The 13,687-nt window shown below is 55.1% G+C and overlaps 7 protein-coding genes across 7 annotated transcripts; 3 read left to right on the plus strand and 4 right to left on the minus strand.

The window, feature by feature from the left end:
• Positions 1-538: 538 nt before the first annotated feature.
• On the minus strand, positions 539-4,185 carry BKA78DRAFT_301572 (mitochondrial inner-membrane-bound regulator-domain-containing protein). Its single transcript, XM_066887368.1, has 3 exons — positions 3,059-4,185; positions 2,715-3,013; positions 539-2,667 (listed from the first exon to the last, which is right to left on the minus strand). Exons 1-3 carry the CDS (start codon positions 4,032-4,034, stop codon positions 1,006-1,008), a joined length of 2,937 nt encoding a protein of 978 aa, XP_066748950.1. The 5' UTR covers positions 4,035-4,185; the 3' UTR covers positions 539-1,005.
• Positions 4,186-4,204: 19 nt separating this feature from the next.
• On the minus strand, positions 4,205-5,760 carry BKA78DRAFT_301578 (N-terminal C2 in EEIG1 and EHBP1 proteins-domain-containing protein). The gene is made up of 5 exons (XM_066887369.1): positions 5,498-5,760; positions 5,423-5,446; positions 4,943-5,370; positions 4,814-4,896; positions 4,205-4,764 (listed from the first exon to the last, which is right to left on the minus strand). The coding sequence occupies exons 1-5, from the start codon at positions 5,570-5,572 to the stop codon at positions 4,277-4,279; spliced, it is 1,098 nt and encodes a 365-aa protein (XP_066748951.1). The 5' UTR covers positions 5,573-5,760; the 3' UTR covers positions 4,205-4,276.
• Positions 5,761-5,910: 150 nt separating this feature from the next.
• Positions 5,911-7,396, plus strand: BKA78DRAFT_290997 (adenosine-deaminase domain-containing protein; the record flags this gene model as incomplete). The annotated part of the gene is made up of 3 exons (XM_066885830.1): positions 5,911-6,037; positions 6,153-6,605; positions 6,660-7,396. The coding sequence occupies 3 exons, from the start codon at positions 5,911-5,913 to the stop codon at positions 7,394-7,396; spliced, it is 1,317 nt and encodes a 438-aa protein (XP_066748952.1).
• A 532-nt stretch (positions 7,397-7,928) lies between these two features.
• On the plus strand, positions 7,929-8,801 carry BKA78DRAFT_243945 (uncharacterized protein; the record flags this gene model as incomplete). The annotated part of the gene is made up of 3 exons (XM_066883988.1): positions 7,929-8,269; positions 8,324-8,459; positions 8,526-8,801. 3 exons carry the CDS (start codon positions 7,929-7,931, stop codon positions 8,799-8,801), a joined length of 753 nt encoding a protein of 250 aa, XP_066748953.1.
• Positions 8,802-8,892: 91 nt separating this feature from the next.
• Positions 8,893-9,752, minus strand: BKA78DRAFT_5747 (uncharacterized protein). Its single transcript, XM_066893402.1, has one exon. It carries the CDS (start codon positions 9,521-9,523, stop codon positions 8,984-8,986), a length of 540 nt encoding a protein of 179 aa, XP_066748954.1. The 5' UTR covers positions 9,524-9,752; the 3' UTR covers positions 8,893-8,983.
• Positions 9,753-11,152: 1,400 nt separating this feature from the next.
• Positions 11,153-11,879, plus strand: BKA78DRAFT_5856 (uncharacterized protein). The gene has a single exon (XM_066893420.1). The coding sequence runs from the start codon at positions 11,370-11,372 to the stop codon at positions 11,844-11,846; it is 477 nt and encodes a 158-aa protein (XP_066748955.1). The 5' UTR covers positions 11,153-11,369; the 3' UTR covers positions 11,847-11,879.
• A 424-nt stretch (positions 11,880-12,303) lies between these two features.
• On the minus strand, positions 12,304-13,237 carry BKA78DRAFT_5854 (uncharacterized protein). The gene has a single exon (XM_066893419.1). It carries the CDS (start codon positions 12,992-12,994, stop codon positions 12,413-12,415), a length of 582 nt encoding a protein of 193 aa, XP_066748956.1. The 5' UTR covers positions 12,995-13,237; the 3' UTR covers positions 12,304-12,412.
• Between the last annotated feature and the right edge of the window lie 450 nt (positions 13,238-13,687).

Consider the following 13,687-nt stretch of genomic DNA (forward strand, 5'->3'; position numbering starts at 1 on the left):
AGGAAGGAGCCACCCGCCGCAGAGCCAGCGCAGCGGGGCAGCGCCCAACGCGCACGCTCAACTGATGACTCTTGCTCTGCGGCACTTCAGGCTGTCATGCGATTGGGTCCTTGTGGATATCTCTCGCCCCTAGCCGCCCAAACCTTCACCGCACCCTCAAAGCTGCAGATCTACTCGCCACTGAACCGCCTACATGCAGCCAAGCCAGCAAAAGCTGCTGCGAGCGTCGGGAACAAGTCCATCCTACAAGCGTGTGCTTCGCTGCGCTTATGCTTTGAAGAGCCTTCAATAGACACGAATTGCGCCGGACTCTCCCAATCTGAGAGCCAGCGATTGGAACGCTTGTTGGGGCAAACCACCATGACGCCACCAATCCACAATACAGAGCATTAGATTACCATCGACTTGATTCAATCACCAAAATTTTTTCTTCGTTGCCGAGGTGATTGTCCGCTCCGTGTTTGAGCTCGATAAAATCATGTTCCCGCTCATATTCTCTGTTATTGACGGATATGCCGCTCGAGCTCGAGCGCGAGCAGCTCTTTGTTTCACTTTTCTCCAATCATGACGTAGCGCCCCAACACGGCTTTTTGTACCGTGGTGTCGACTTGTAGACACCGACAGTAAGCATCAAATGATCCTTCGATTGTGACTCCCAACAACACCTCCACATCGTCAAACGACATCCAAAAATGCACAGTTGCGGCTCAGCAAGATCGTCTTTTTTGATTGAGAGGAATTGAAAGCCCTAATCCAGCCAATGCTCCAGCGTACAATATGGGAATCTCGCCCAATCAAAAACCACCTTTTGCCTTCGCCTTGACCCTCTATGCCTACATGTACAGAACCAGTTCAGATGCCATGCAAAACGATTTTTTTCGAGCAAATCCGCAAACGACCATTGGACCGCGTCCAGGTCTGGATCTTCGGCCCCACCATCAATTACGCCTCCGCCGTGCTCGTGACAGGGTCGACACCTTCAGCCCTTCAAGCCGCCGCTGATCTTCACGGCCCTTTTTGGTCTCCGTCTTCTTTGCTCGTGCTTGCCGAGTCCGACAGGGCTGACTGCGAGGCGTCTTCACCCTCCGTCTTTGCACCATCTGTGCTTTGAGGATCCGAGGAAGAATTCTCTGACTCTTGCGCCTGGACGCGGCTCGACTCACCGTCCTGCCATGGTGTGGCTTCCCAGTGTGCGGCATCAGCCTCGAAGGTGGAATTTTCAGGCTCATGCTCTCCCTTGGTCGACTCAGGAGACGCATTCTGGACAGTCGACTCCTTGTTCTGCTCCTCGCCGGATCCCTTCCAAATGCTCAAGTACGCATAGGGACCCTTTCCTTCCGACAAGTCAGGATACTTCTTGTGCGCCGTCTTGCGGCTCATGTGGGCGGGCGGAGTGTCCAAGCGGAGGTTGATAGCATTGTCAAGCCATTCTGCCACGCGCATCCCATTCTCCACAAACGTGCCGAGGACGCTTTCCAGCTGCTCTGGCGTGTCTGGCGACTTGCGGACGCGGAGGCGTACCTCGTTGCGACGACCACCCAGACGACCTGCTTCTACCGACGACATGGAGCCGCGGAAGCGTCCCTTATCAAAGTCGAGCCGCAGCGATTGGCGATGCTCAGTGCCGACGTGCGAAAAGGTAATGAGACGCTCCTCTCCTAGATTTGTGTACACCGTGGGAAGGTCGGGGTACCTCTCAATGTTGTGAATGGACCACGCGGGAATGCTTAGGGTGATAGTTGGCGGAACGCGAATGTTTCCCTTCATCTCAATGCTCTCTTGAGTGCGCTTGACAAAAGCGCGGATTTGCCGGCTCTTCATGCCGGCCATTGACCACAGCATCTCGCGTCTGTTAAAGGCTACATCAGTGACCTTGTCCGGCATCAAGACGTATGCGTTTCGGTCCGCCAGTGTCAACCCTGAGCCAGAGTATCGCACTGCTCCGTTCTCATCAATCGCCAGGCGAAGGGAAAATTTGGGAATGTCTTCCGACGCCGCTGCGGCATCCTTAAAATGCCATGGAAAAGGCACAAATCGAAACATGAGGACGTCAGGAGTCCGACCATAGCTTCCAGGTGTGAGCTGCGCGCCGAGTGATGCAATGCCTCCAATAAAAGGGTTTGCGCCTGGTATCGAGCTGAGAAAGACTGGAGACTTTGATTCAACAGCGGTTTCCGCCGACATTGATGACACGCCCGGCTCCGAATCGAAAGAGTGCAAAACGTTTCCGTAGGCTGCTGAAATTTGCGTCGTAATCTTTGGGTTCCAGACACTCGCCTCGTCCTGGAGCTCTTCAGCGTTCGTATTTGCAACATCTGTTTCATTCTCAACGCTTGGAGATTGCAAGAATGATGCCACCTGGCTTGCGACACTGCTCGACGCTCCTTCTCCCGCCGCTGAAAAGCGCGCGTCGTGTTTTGCGGGGGCTGTGTTCTTCTCATCGTCCTTTGGTACGGCTAACCTCTTAACAGGGTAGCCCCAACGCCCCAAGTTGGTCTGTCGAATTCGATACGGAAGAGCAGTTTCAGACAGATTCTTGTACAGGAATCCTTTATCAGTTGCTGCTGTAAAAGTTTTGGTCTCTGTTCTTGTCCGTAGGAAGAGCATGTTAATCAGGAACCGCCTCGCTGTGGCGACATTCTTCTCTTTCGTCGCGCGAATGATAAGCTGGAGACGCATTAGTCGAGTCAAAACATCACGGTCAACGTTCTTACAGAGTCGTCCAAAACTTCAATATTGGCATTGGACAAGGTGCCAATCGTTTCAATATCGCGCTGATTCATGATATTCAAAATGCTTTGGTGGCCTTGCCTCTCGAGCATGGGCTTGAACGGGTCCAACGAAAACTTGGACGATCCCACGTTGCCCAGCTCGATTTGTAAATCGTTTATAGCCTTCGTAGCATCGGTGCGGTTCGCAGTAAAGCGGATGATATTTTCGGGCTTGTAGACTTCAATCTTGACATTCCGCTGGATCCCGATGCGGTCCAATGCCGACTCTCGTACCGGTATACCTGCAGTCATCAGCGCATAGTTCAACGTCATGGCGAGATGCATACCAAATCCCCTTGTAACAAGCTCAAGATGCCATAGCTTTACTCCGACTTCAATTTCCCCTACAGCATCCATCTCTTCCACGGTGGTGACGTGCCAGATACGTTTGATAATGTAATCAATCAATTCTGCCTTTTTCAATCTTTCGGGTTCCAGGTACAATGCGCCCCGGGGAAGCCTCGTTTCAATATCGGTGATGCCTTCTTGCCAGATACTCTTTGGAAGTTCACGACTAGACGCCTCGTCATTGTTCTCCTTTGCGTTGATGCGGTCGTCTATCCGCTTCAAAGCCTCCAGCTTCCGCTCGTCCTCCGCAATCTTGACAAACCGTCGCAGCTGCGGCAGCAAGAATCCATGCAAAGACTTTCGGAGCTTTTCCAGGTGCTCAGCTGAGAATATGCGCCGCACCTTGCCACTCTTCGGTTTGAGCTGATTGATGGCAACATTCACCTCCTCCTGGCCAGCCACGGAAGTTTCGCTTGCGATTGAAGCTTCAATTTCCTCCCGCGCTTGTTCCCTTTCTTTTGCGTCTGCAGCCCCTGCTTCATCATATGACATCTCGCCCTTGTGGCCAAAATCAATGTCCACGTCGCGAAGAACGAGCACTTCCGCCTTTTGCCCCAGGGTCATTCGATCCAGTGGTGTGTAATCCTCCAACAGTACGTGTTTATTTCTTGTGCGGCGAGTCTTTCGTATAGTCTTCATCCTGGTTCTTGGGCCGTCTGGGTTGGAGACTCTCCGAACCTGGAATTTGGGGGCCTCGCGTTCATTGTCTGGAAACACGTCGGATTTTCGTAAGTCGGGCTGTGAGAAAGAGGTATCATCGAAGGACGTTTGCGAGCGCAGGTTTGCAAAGGTAGAGAATCTCGAGTGCGGAGCGGCGAGAAGAGATCGGGGCGGAACTCCGTTTGTGCGATACGATTGCCTGATTCGACAGCGCAAACATATCGAGGGGTTTCCCAGTGATTTTCTGAGAAGCATGTGGAAGAGTCAGTTGTGGAAAGGCTGTTGGATTGGATTGTTGCCGTCGCGGAGAGCCATCAATGCTTCGCGACTTTTGTGAGACCGCCTTCGAGACCGCCTTCATTTGCCGGCTCCTTCAGGGATGGAAGCCCAATGACGTACCAGCACCAATATCACATTTCAGGTCATTCAAACATTCAAAACGTGACATTCACCAGCCAGAAAGACCAAATCATCGAATAATCAAACGCCTGAATATGCTACCGGGTAGGAATCGCCCAACTCCTCAAGTCGTCCCTGACATCCAACTCATCAACCTCGCGGGTGGGTCTACTTTTTGCGGCATGCGAGTCTGCCTTCATTTGATGCGCTTGCTGCTCCAGACTTGCTCTTCCCCTCACGGCTGCAGTACTTCGACCCAGACTCAGCCCACGTTCATGTCCTAGCCCGGCGCGCACCTTTTTCGGAGCATCTGACGACTTGTTGCTGCCCTGACTTGGATTGCTCCTATGCCAGCTGCGGCTGTCCCCGAGGGACCCCGTGTCTCCACCTTCAGCAGTGAGGTGATCTCGAGATGATGAGAGGGATTCCCTTTCGCCCCATCCGTCACCACCGCTAAAAATGTCTTCTATGCACTCGTCTGCGCGAAGCTCGCCGGGTTGTGCTGCCCAAAATGCAATCTCCGTCCTGCGGTACATGTCTTGCATTTCGCCATTCTCCAGTGCGTTCTTGCTTAGCGTGGGAATGTCTGCGACAGTCAGAATCGTCTCCAAAGTGCTTTGAATTCTGCCACTTACGTCCAATGTCGTCCGTGTCTCCAGGCTCCCCTGCAATTATGCCCGCTATGCCCCCGAATACTTGAGCAACTCGTAATGGCGGACTGTCCATGTCAGCTTTGAGCTTTGCGTGACCGACACTGCACTTACGCAATGTAATCTCTTTCGCCCTCTATTTGCCGCATGTAAATCCCGACCTTGAGCGTGCTGTTGATCTTGGATTCTTGCATGAGATATCTCCGCACCACTCCTTCCGATTCGTCGGCTTCATGCTCGCTGGCCTCGATATACTCGGCCAAGTTGAGTTGAACCTTGCCCAGGGTGATTCTATCGTGCTTTCCGCCAGAACCATATTCTTGAAGAACATCAAAATGTATCCAAGAGTCTTCTAGGAGCTTGGTCTTGTTTTGGATGGTCAAGCGAATCGGGATGTGCTTTTCGTAATCGTAAAACACCTTGTGGTCTTTGATGGCGCGGCGTTCGGTGCGGCCGCGATGCTCAGCGGCAGTGGAACCGGGTATGTACCACTTTACAAAGGATGTGCCCGAGACGAGAGGAACATTGTTGAGATCGATAATCTACGGCGGACCATGAGCAAGGGGGTCTCCCCGCTTTAAAGGGGAAGCATACCCTCAGCTGGAGATCAAACTTGGGCTTCACAGACGGTCAGCGGCGGGTCAGGCAGACGACAAGATGGCAACTTACTCTGCGGTGTTTTGGGACTGCAAGAGCCGTCAGCGATTCGTTCGCCCAAGCAACCGTCTTGCGCCGCGGCGGCATCGGAAAGGTGGATTGATCTCACCAAAGGCCTGCATGGTGGGCGGTGGTTGCTGGGCGCAGCGGCTTTATCACGGCTCGTACAGGCAGAGTTGCTTCCTGATTCCGCCACGGTGACTTCCTTCTTTCGGACGGGGCACGCGGAATGGCTGGGCACTGGGCTGGGCCTGGGGTCTGTGGATAGGGTCGATGGAATGGGGGAGTTGAGCCGTAGAAGCGCCTTGGGCCGAATGACGCGCACCCCGGCTTGCCGTGAGCCGCTGGAATCTCCGACCAACCCGAAACCGTCCTCCAAATATTACCATCCACCTTCGGTTCCCTACCACAACCACGAAGCTCGCATGCCCGCTGACCCTGATGCCGTTGCCCGCTGCGTGCAGGACGCCTTCGACGCCCTGCCAGCCAAGTCCAAGCCACGTCCAGGCAAGTGGGTGCCGCTGGCTGGCGTCGTAGTGCAGCTGCCGAAAAGTAGGTATTGTACAGTGCCTCCAAAACTCCACATCTCCGCCGGCTGACGAATCTGCTAGACCCATCTTGACCTGCGTTGCTCTGGGGTAAACCTTGCCTGCCCTCAGATCCACAGTTCTCCGCTTACCGCTTCCGGCTTTTTCCAGGACGGGCATGAAATGCCTCCCCACGTCAAAAGTCCCTCTGGCCAACGGTGTCGTCTTGCACGACTGGCATGCCGAGGTGTTGGCCCTGCGCGCATTCAACCGTTACCTCATCGACGAGTGTGCCAGTCTCGTATCGGCCGACTGCGCCTCCTCGGATTTGATCCGACTGCGTGACGAGGCTGACATGACCGAACATCATCCCCAGCCCTTTGCCCTCCAAGACGGTATAGAGATTTACCTCTACTGCTCGGAAGCACCATGCGGCGATGCAAGCATGGAATTAACCATGCAAGCCCAAGCTGATGCCACGCCGTGGGATCTGCCTCCTAAAACCACCGCAACGCCAGACGACGACTCCAAACAAGAGCCTCTTCGTGGCAGAGGTTACTTTTCAGAGCTGGGTATAGTCCGCCGAAAACCTGGTGCGTGCTGAATCACATTCACAGCATCCAAAAGCACTTGACTGAGAAGATCAGGCCGACCAGATGCACCGCCCACTTTGAGCAAGTCGTGTACTGACAAGATTGCCCTAAAGCAATGCACTTCTCTGCTCAATGCCGTCACTGCCTTGCTCGTATCCCCTAGCAATGCCTACCTTCAGGCTGTAATTCTTCCAGACTCTCAGCACGTCCCAGAAGCGTCTGAGCGCGCTTTCAGCCCAAGAGGCCGAATGTCGACCCTTTCGCCAGAATTGACTCAAAACTGGGTCCAAGGTGGCTATGACTTCCGCCCGTTTGAGGTGTATACGACATTGCAGGAGTTTGCTTGGTCCAGGCGCAGTGGCCAGAGTGAGGACCAAAAGCTCGTCCCTTGCAATATCAGTGCTCTGTATACCACTCACCACAAAGAGACCCTCATCAACGGAGTCCTCCAAGGACGAAGACAGGGTGATCCCAGGGGCGCCAGTGTCATCTCCAGGAGCGGATTATGGAAGAGGGTTGCGGCAATTGTTGAGCAGATTCCATACTCTCGGACGCAGTCGCAGCTGGCCAAAGTGCTATCTTCAAGCCCAGACTATGGAATTCTGAAAACGAGCACGCTGCTGCAGTTGAGACAGCAGGTAAAAGATGACAGCAAAAGATGTGCGTTGAAGGGGTGGATACCAAATCATGAGGACGACAGCTTCGACCTCTCGAGCTTGGAAAAGGACAGACAAAAGCCAAAGGAAAAAGTAAATTCCAAAAGTCCTGATTCACAATCAAACGATCGGTAGGCAACGCAATCAATCTTGAAAAGAGATTCTTTCAGGGGAAATGGTTTTGGTCTTACCAGTCCTGCTTTGTATATACCCAACGCAATATTTTTGGCCAATATCGGATGTTTACATGCAGTCCGAATACAGATCATGCATCTCTGGTGCGAAGCTTGATATGTAGCCTTGATATCTATTTCAACTCTCCAAATTGGCCAATTTTCATTTCAAGATCTCGATCCAGAGAGCATTGAACAAGAACCGAAGGCTATTCGGAGTTTAGAAATACTCGAACGAGACGAACGCCAGTCCCCTGGCTCTGCAAGCCATCACAGAACCAACGAGTACTCCGTCGACGCCATGGCGCAGTGACGTCACACTCAAGACCCTGGACGTCCCCCGCTGTCGGCAGGGACTACTCAACGCGGGGGATCCCGACTACCGTGCTACCTGAACAACGACTTCACGTCGCCCCCCAGCAGAGGTATCTCCGGCAACAAAATACCCTACCATCGACCCCAAGAAATCCTCCAATGCGGCACAAATTACTTCGATGCCCAAGCACTCAGGCCATGGAAGCAGCAGCACCAGCAGCAGCAACGCCGCCGGCAATAATGAGTTGACCGCCGCTGCTGCTGCCCCGCGCTCCAGCAACCCCGTCGTTGCCAATTTCGTCTCCCACCACCTGACCATCGGCTGCGGCGTCGCCATCTTCCACGTCGCGTCCGAGAAGGTCGTACTGTGCTTCCACAGCCGCGACCGCTATTGGTTCCTGCCCAAAGGACGGAAGGATGCCGGGGAGTCAATCGAGAGGGCGGCGGAGCGCGAGGGCTTCGAGGAGTCGGGCTACAGGAATCGATTGCTCCCGTTGCCAATTCCGCACCGCCAACCGGCGTCTGCGCACGCAAAAGCTGTGGCCGCGCAAAGCGCCAGTAGCGCTGAGACGAGTACGGCAGCGACTGTCCCTCCTCCTCTCCCCTTCTCCACCGAGCCCGTCTGGACGCAGTTGATACCGCAGTCCGTCCACACGCAATACATCCTCTTCTGGTACGTCGCCGAGACGGTGCCGCCAGACGTCGAAGCCGTGCTGCATCCCAACACGTCCCCCGCCAGCACCAATGCCAATGCCACTCCCGGCCAGCAGCATCAGCTTCCAGCTTCTTCGACCATCGAGCCATACGCGCCCCCGCCGCCCTACCCGCCCGGCTTGTCCCTGAGCGAGCGCGTCAAGATGGAGCCGCCGGGCTACGTGCCTCGGCGGCACGAGGGGACGGGCGTCGATGCCGAGGAGGCGCTGTATGAGAGCTACCTCGTGCCGGTTGAGGAGGCGGTCAGGCGGCTGAAGGGGACGGTGATGGCGGATGTGATTAGGAAGGGGTGGGCGGGGATCAAGGAGAGGAGAGAGTGGGAGGAGAAGCTGAGATGATCAGCGGAAGAGATGTGTGGTCAGTCAAAATGGCAACAGGTTTCCAGGTCTTTCGACAGCGTAGGTTCTGGGACAGAGGGGATAGAGTGCTGGAGCTTGGCGTCGCAGGTCGGGATTGGATTGATGTTGCTTTTCATCAGACGAGAAAGTAGAATACCTCACGGCAGATGATTCCAAAAGCATCATCGTCGCTGTTCCGGGCCATTGTCGCTCGAACTCTCAACAAAGTGGCGCTGGGCCGCGACGAGTGCCGTTGCGGGGTCTCCAAACCCCCAAGTCAATCCTCCAGGACAGACAAGACAGCCAGCCAGGCTCTCAAGTGTTGCGATCCTCCTTGGAAAAAGATGCAAAATCGTCCGGCCCTTCGAGTTCCGCCATGTGATGTGTGTTTTTGCGTCATGGTGGTGCTTTTGAACGAGTCGGTCAGGAGAGGCGTCGGGTGGAGAGGACGAGGTGCACGGGGACGGGATGGAACCTTGGTCAAGGCTACCTACAGCGATGGAAGCCAGCATCGGCGGAGAGAATGGTGTTTTGGCGTGGCGGATGAATTGGTGGCGACACGGAGGCAAAGTTGAAAAAGGTAATGTGCTATTGTTTACCAAGGAAAGAGCCGCGAATAACAGAAGAGAAAAAGTCTTTGGCCAGAGATGTGTAACGAGAGGGGTTGGAATTCTCATCCTCTCAACATAGGGAGAAAAAAAAGAAAACAATGAACGGCCCATGCAATTGAAGATTCCAAGCAGACAGGAGCTCTCCAAGCGACCTACCTACCTACCGGGCGGCCGTCCAATGGCACAGCACAAGAAAAGTCACGCGCACTTGCTACATATGCGGACAGCGAAGACCTCACCGCCTCTTCTGTACTGTACACCCTTTACATTCTACCCACGCACCCAATGACGCCAAAAGTCTCGGACCGCACAACATCAACTCAATCAAGCAGATGGCTAGCGAGTCTATTGCACATCCACCACCTACCGCTAGAAGCAGTTGCCCGACAGAGTTGCCTGTGTGCATGGCGAGCAGCCAATGACCGGCAGATACTTTAGAAGTAGGATAGATGGGGATCAGATTGCATTGCAGGTACCTACCTGCCTCGCAGATCAGATGCAGGACAGCCGGACGCAGACGCGATGCAGACGCAGCCACGACGCAGAAGCATCCTCCATTTGACAGTCGATCAATCGACGATGTGACAGATCACTGTTGGTAGACTGACCGGTGGCGAGGATTGACGTCGACGAGGGAGAGAATGGGAGGGAGAAAGAGCGGAGGAGGGAAGGATGCGGCTGTGTTTCTGTTCTAGGGATCGAGGCGGATTCAGGAGTGTGGCGGGGAAGATCGAGGGATTGAGCACCTGGGTGGCGATGGAAAGGAAAAGAGAGAAAGATGGGCATGGTTGTTGTCTGAATCTAGATCGAGATCGATCGAATCCAGCAGGTAGGGGTGGATGCTTGAGGGCGTTGTGGATGTGGTCGTGATGGTGGTGGTGATGGTGTTGGCAAAAGAAGCACAACTTGAACATGGTGGCGTGCCGGCCGGCCGGGGGCAAGGAAAAAAGAGAATACCGCACCGCCCCATGCTGCTTACAGAAGCCTTACCAACCCACCACAAAGCCTGGGGGGTTTCTGCACCTACGTGCGTTGGTTGCTTCTGACGTATAACGGCGCTGAGGAAGTCTCGGCCGCCCTTTCCAGATTGAACGGGGCCCACCACCCAAATTTCGTCCCGTCGAGCTTACCGGGGATAATCGAGACACTGTGACGCGAGATTGATGTCGGGGAACCAGAAACAAATGGCACAGAGGCGACACAAACTGTCCGTCTTGGGAGCAAGCTGCAGCCCATAGGCTAGAGTCTAGACAGGTTGCAGACCACAAACATGTGAGCGGTGCACATGTGGGGAAATTTGGCGCAACAAGCAACGAGCAACGAACCAGGAAACGAGAGAAAAAAATGACACCCGCAGCTGGTGCTGCCGGGGTGTGGGGCACCACCGTGCGAGTCTCTCTGAATCTAGTCCTCCGGGGAGGCAGAGCTGTGGCTTGTCGCACAAACGCAACTTTGATGCCGTTTAGATGAGGCGGCAGGCACGCTGCAGGCCGTGGCGGTGCGGTGCTGCTGCTTTTTGGCATGCGTGCAGACGAGCAAATTTTAAAACAGATGAGGGGTATGCACTTTATATGAATGATTCGCGCACGCAGGAATGACAATCAAAAGAGATGGATGAGATGCATTTTGCAACCATGTAGGCGTGCGTCCGAGTAGATTGAGTTGTGATCACTGATCAAGGGATTCAACGACTGGATAGAGGTGGTGTTCACTCACCGTTTTTGTGGCTGTTGATGGGGAGGTGTCGTACACGGCGCCGCCCGACTGCGAGGCGTCTCCAGACCGTAGAAGCCAGTGGAAAACGAGCCCATCTTAGTTGGGTATAGCAGAAAGCCGGCGGCGCTGAGCCACAACCAACACCGGCAGTCTGCCCGATGCCCACGACACGGCGGCGAGGCAGATATAACGACGAGCAGCAAACGAGCCAAGAGGTGGTTTCAAAAGACGGGGGGCATGGATGATGACGCTCAGGGACCCAAGGGCTTGGCCGCTTGGCTGGGAGCACAGCCGGCGCCTTGCCCAAAGGGTAGACAACGCCAGGAGGGAGCACAGGATCCCCAGTCTCCACGACGCAGGTCCGCAGGCCCGGCTCGCTGCTGCAGGTGCTTGCGGCGGCGAGCTTATCTCGAGTCAATCTTGGTTTTTTGGCTCCATGCCATGCGACCACCACGACGCTTGCATAGATTGCTGCCGTTGGCTCGACGTTGGCCCAACGGCTTCAGCGGGTCCATTGCTTCAAGATGGTGTTTGCAGCTATTGTTTTGCCGAGCTATGGTTGCCGTGGTGTTGCATGATGGTGGCCGCACCAAATCCGGGATGGGCGTTGCTCCAAACTGCCACTAGCCAGCCACTCGAGATGGCTTCCGCAAGCGCTTGGGCGAGCCGGATCCCAAATTGCCCGCTTACGCCTACTTTTGGAGATGGGGTGGTCTAAAAATGAATGGGTAGTGGCGGGGAATGCGTGATAGATTGCAGCCCAGCAGTGAGCACCAGCCATGCTTTCAGACAATGAGGTAGGAATCGAGGCGGGGAATTGTCAACCTGATCCGTCGGGACCATGTTCTGCGACGCTTCCAGAGTTCTGTCTCGGAGAATGGTGTTGTGCAGCTCGAGGTTGTTGCGTGTGGCCGGCTGGATGAATGGGCTAGGCCCCTTGAAGCAGTAGCTGACATCAGATAAGATGGATCAAACTGAGGAAGCGAGACCACAAGACGTTGGTGATTGATGCGGCGAGAGTCTGCAGACATGGAGGGTTTCAAGGGCGCGCCGGGGAATGTCGCCATTGGCGGACAGAATAGAGGAAGGATAAGGAACGAGAAGTAGACGGGAATTCCCGTAGACGACGGACGGCTGCAGCATGACGGCAGTCTGCAATCAAGCAGGTGGTGTGTAGTGTACTGTCGAGTTCCGCCCTGGAGCCCGAGGCGACGGGAGGCTAGAGACTGGCGTGCGTCATGCGCAAGTTTTGCAGGTCGTGGTGTTTCCCAAGGTCGAGGGCCGTCACATGGGGACGTTGAAACAGAGCAAGAGGACAGGCGAGGGATGAAAGGTGCGCATGACGATGGAGGGGAGTGGCGTTGATGCAAAAAAGTCTTCAGTCGGGCGGTGGCTGCGGGCTAAGGCGAATGGGGAGTCGAGTGTTGTTTTGACACGGCTAGTGGTGGAAAAACCGACGTCAGTTGGAAAGACATGAAACAAGAGACGATGGTGTTTTGTTTTGGTGAGTGGTGGTCCGGTATACGAACCCCTGGAGATCGACAGTTGATAGGAAGGCCTGAGATGAGGATTTTGTGAGAGAAAATTAGGAGATGGGGAAGAGTGGAGTAGCACAGAGCAAAGAAAGAAACAGCAGACGACTGGCGGGCGGCCCAATGGGGCGCTGAGACGGCGGCTTTGGCGTTGCAAGAGAGGCGGCAAGGACAGGGACAGGGACTCGTCAGCTTGGCGCCCGGGAAAACAGTACAATCGGGGAGCTTGAATTAACAACGGGCGAGAGAGCACCACGCACCACGCATCATGCTGCGCAGTGCAGCGCAATGTAGCGCAGCTGGGCGGGATAGGGGCCGCCCGGCCGCAGAGCATGGCTGGTTATCTCGTCCTGCAGAGTGAGTTGGTTCCTACAGAGGATTCGGGAGGATGCAAGCATCGCGGGATATGTATGCTGACGGCGGCAAACACAACGAAAAGACCCCCCAGAGCGTACCCGACGCGTCACAGCTGCGGCGACATGGTGGCCACGGCCTGGAGGTGCACTGGCCGGCGTTGTTTGGCCTTGCATAGGTGCCCCGTCGCCCGGGCTCGCTTCCACACCCCGACCAATCACGCCCACCATCTGCCTCTAAATAAGACCTTCATGGCCTGCGCTCACTTGGCTCGTCCTGGATGATCCCGCCAGCCCTTTCTCATCTTCGTCCACAGTCGCCGCGAGCGTGCGCTCAAGAGACGGTACCCACCTTCGTTTCCTCCCGACCCTACCCTTCTTCCTTCGCGCCTCACTCAGCGCGACCTCCCGTTTACCCTAACCTTCGACCCGGCCATACCATTGCTGGCCCTTTTCCTGCTGCCATTCTCTTCAGCTCGACTCTCTTCCACTTCTCTCTGGCATCCATCTCCAACCTGGCTCGCCAATCTTCTTGAATCTTCCCACTCCCCTGCTCGCAAGCGAGCTAGGCCCTCATTCGCTCAAGTCTACTGCTGGTCATAGACTTTCAAAATCAACAAACATGGTCTCTCAATCCCTCATGCTACTGGGCCTCGCCGCTCTGGCCTCTGCCG

This window comes from Phyllosticta capitalensis, assembly GCF_038381095.1.
Source record: "Phyllosticta capitalensis strain CBS 128856 chromosome Unknown BKA78scaffold_1, whole genome shotgun sequence".
In the NCBI taxonomy this organism is placed as follows: domain Eukaryota; kingdom Fungi; phylum Ascomycota; class Dothideomycetes; order Botryosphaeriales; family Phyllostictaceae; genus Phyllosticta; species Phyllosticta capitalensis.

Coding starts and splice junctions, on each gene's coding strand:
- BKA78DRAFT_5856 (XM_066893420.1), top strand. CDS start 11,370: ATGATGACGCTCAGGGACCCAAGGGCTTGGCCGCTTGGCTGGGAGCAC.
- BKA78DRAFT_5854 (XM_066893419.1), bottom strand. CDS start 12,994: ATGCTCTGCGGCCGGGCGGCCCCTATCCCGCCCAGCTGCGCTACATTG.
- BKA78DRAFT_5747 (XM_066893402.1), bottom strand. CDS start 9,523: ATGGGCCGTTCATTGTTTTCTTTTTTTTCTCCCTATGTTGAGAGGATG.
- BKA78DRAFT_301572 (XM_066887368.1), bottom strand. CDS start 4,034: ATGCTTCTCAGAAAATCACTGGGAAACCCCTCGATATGTTTGCGCTGT. Junction 3,014..3,058: donor GCTTGTTACAAGGGGATTTG/GTATGCATCTCG, acceptor TGATGACTGCAG/GTATACCGGTACGAGAGTCG. Junction 2,668..2,714: donor TTGAAGTTTTGGACGACTCT/GTAAGAACGTTG, acceptor ATGCGTCTCCAG/CTTATCATTCGCGCGACGAA.
- BKA78DRAFT_301578 (XM_066887369.1), bottom strand. CDS start 5,572: ATGCCGCCGCGGCGCAAGACGGTTGCTTGGGCGAACGAATCGCTGACG. Junction 5,447..5,497: donor CAGTCCCAAAACACCGCAGA/GTAAGTTGCCAT, acceptor CCGTCTGTGAAG/CCCAAGTTTGATCTCCAGCT. Junction 5,371..5,422: donor AGTTTGATCTCCAGCTGAGG/GTATGCTTCCCC, acceptor GGTCCGCCGTAG/ATTATCGATCTCAACAATGT.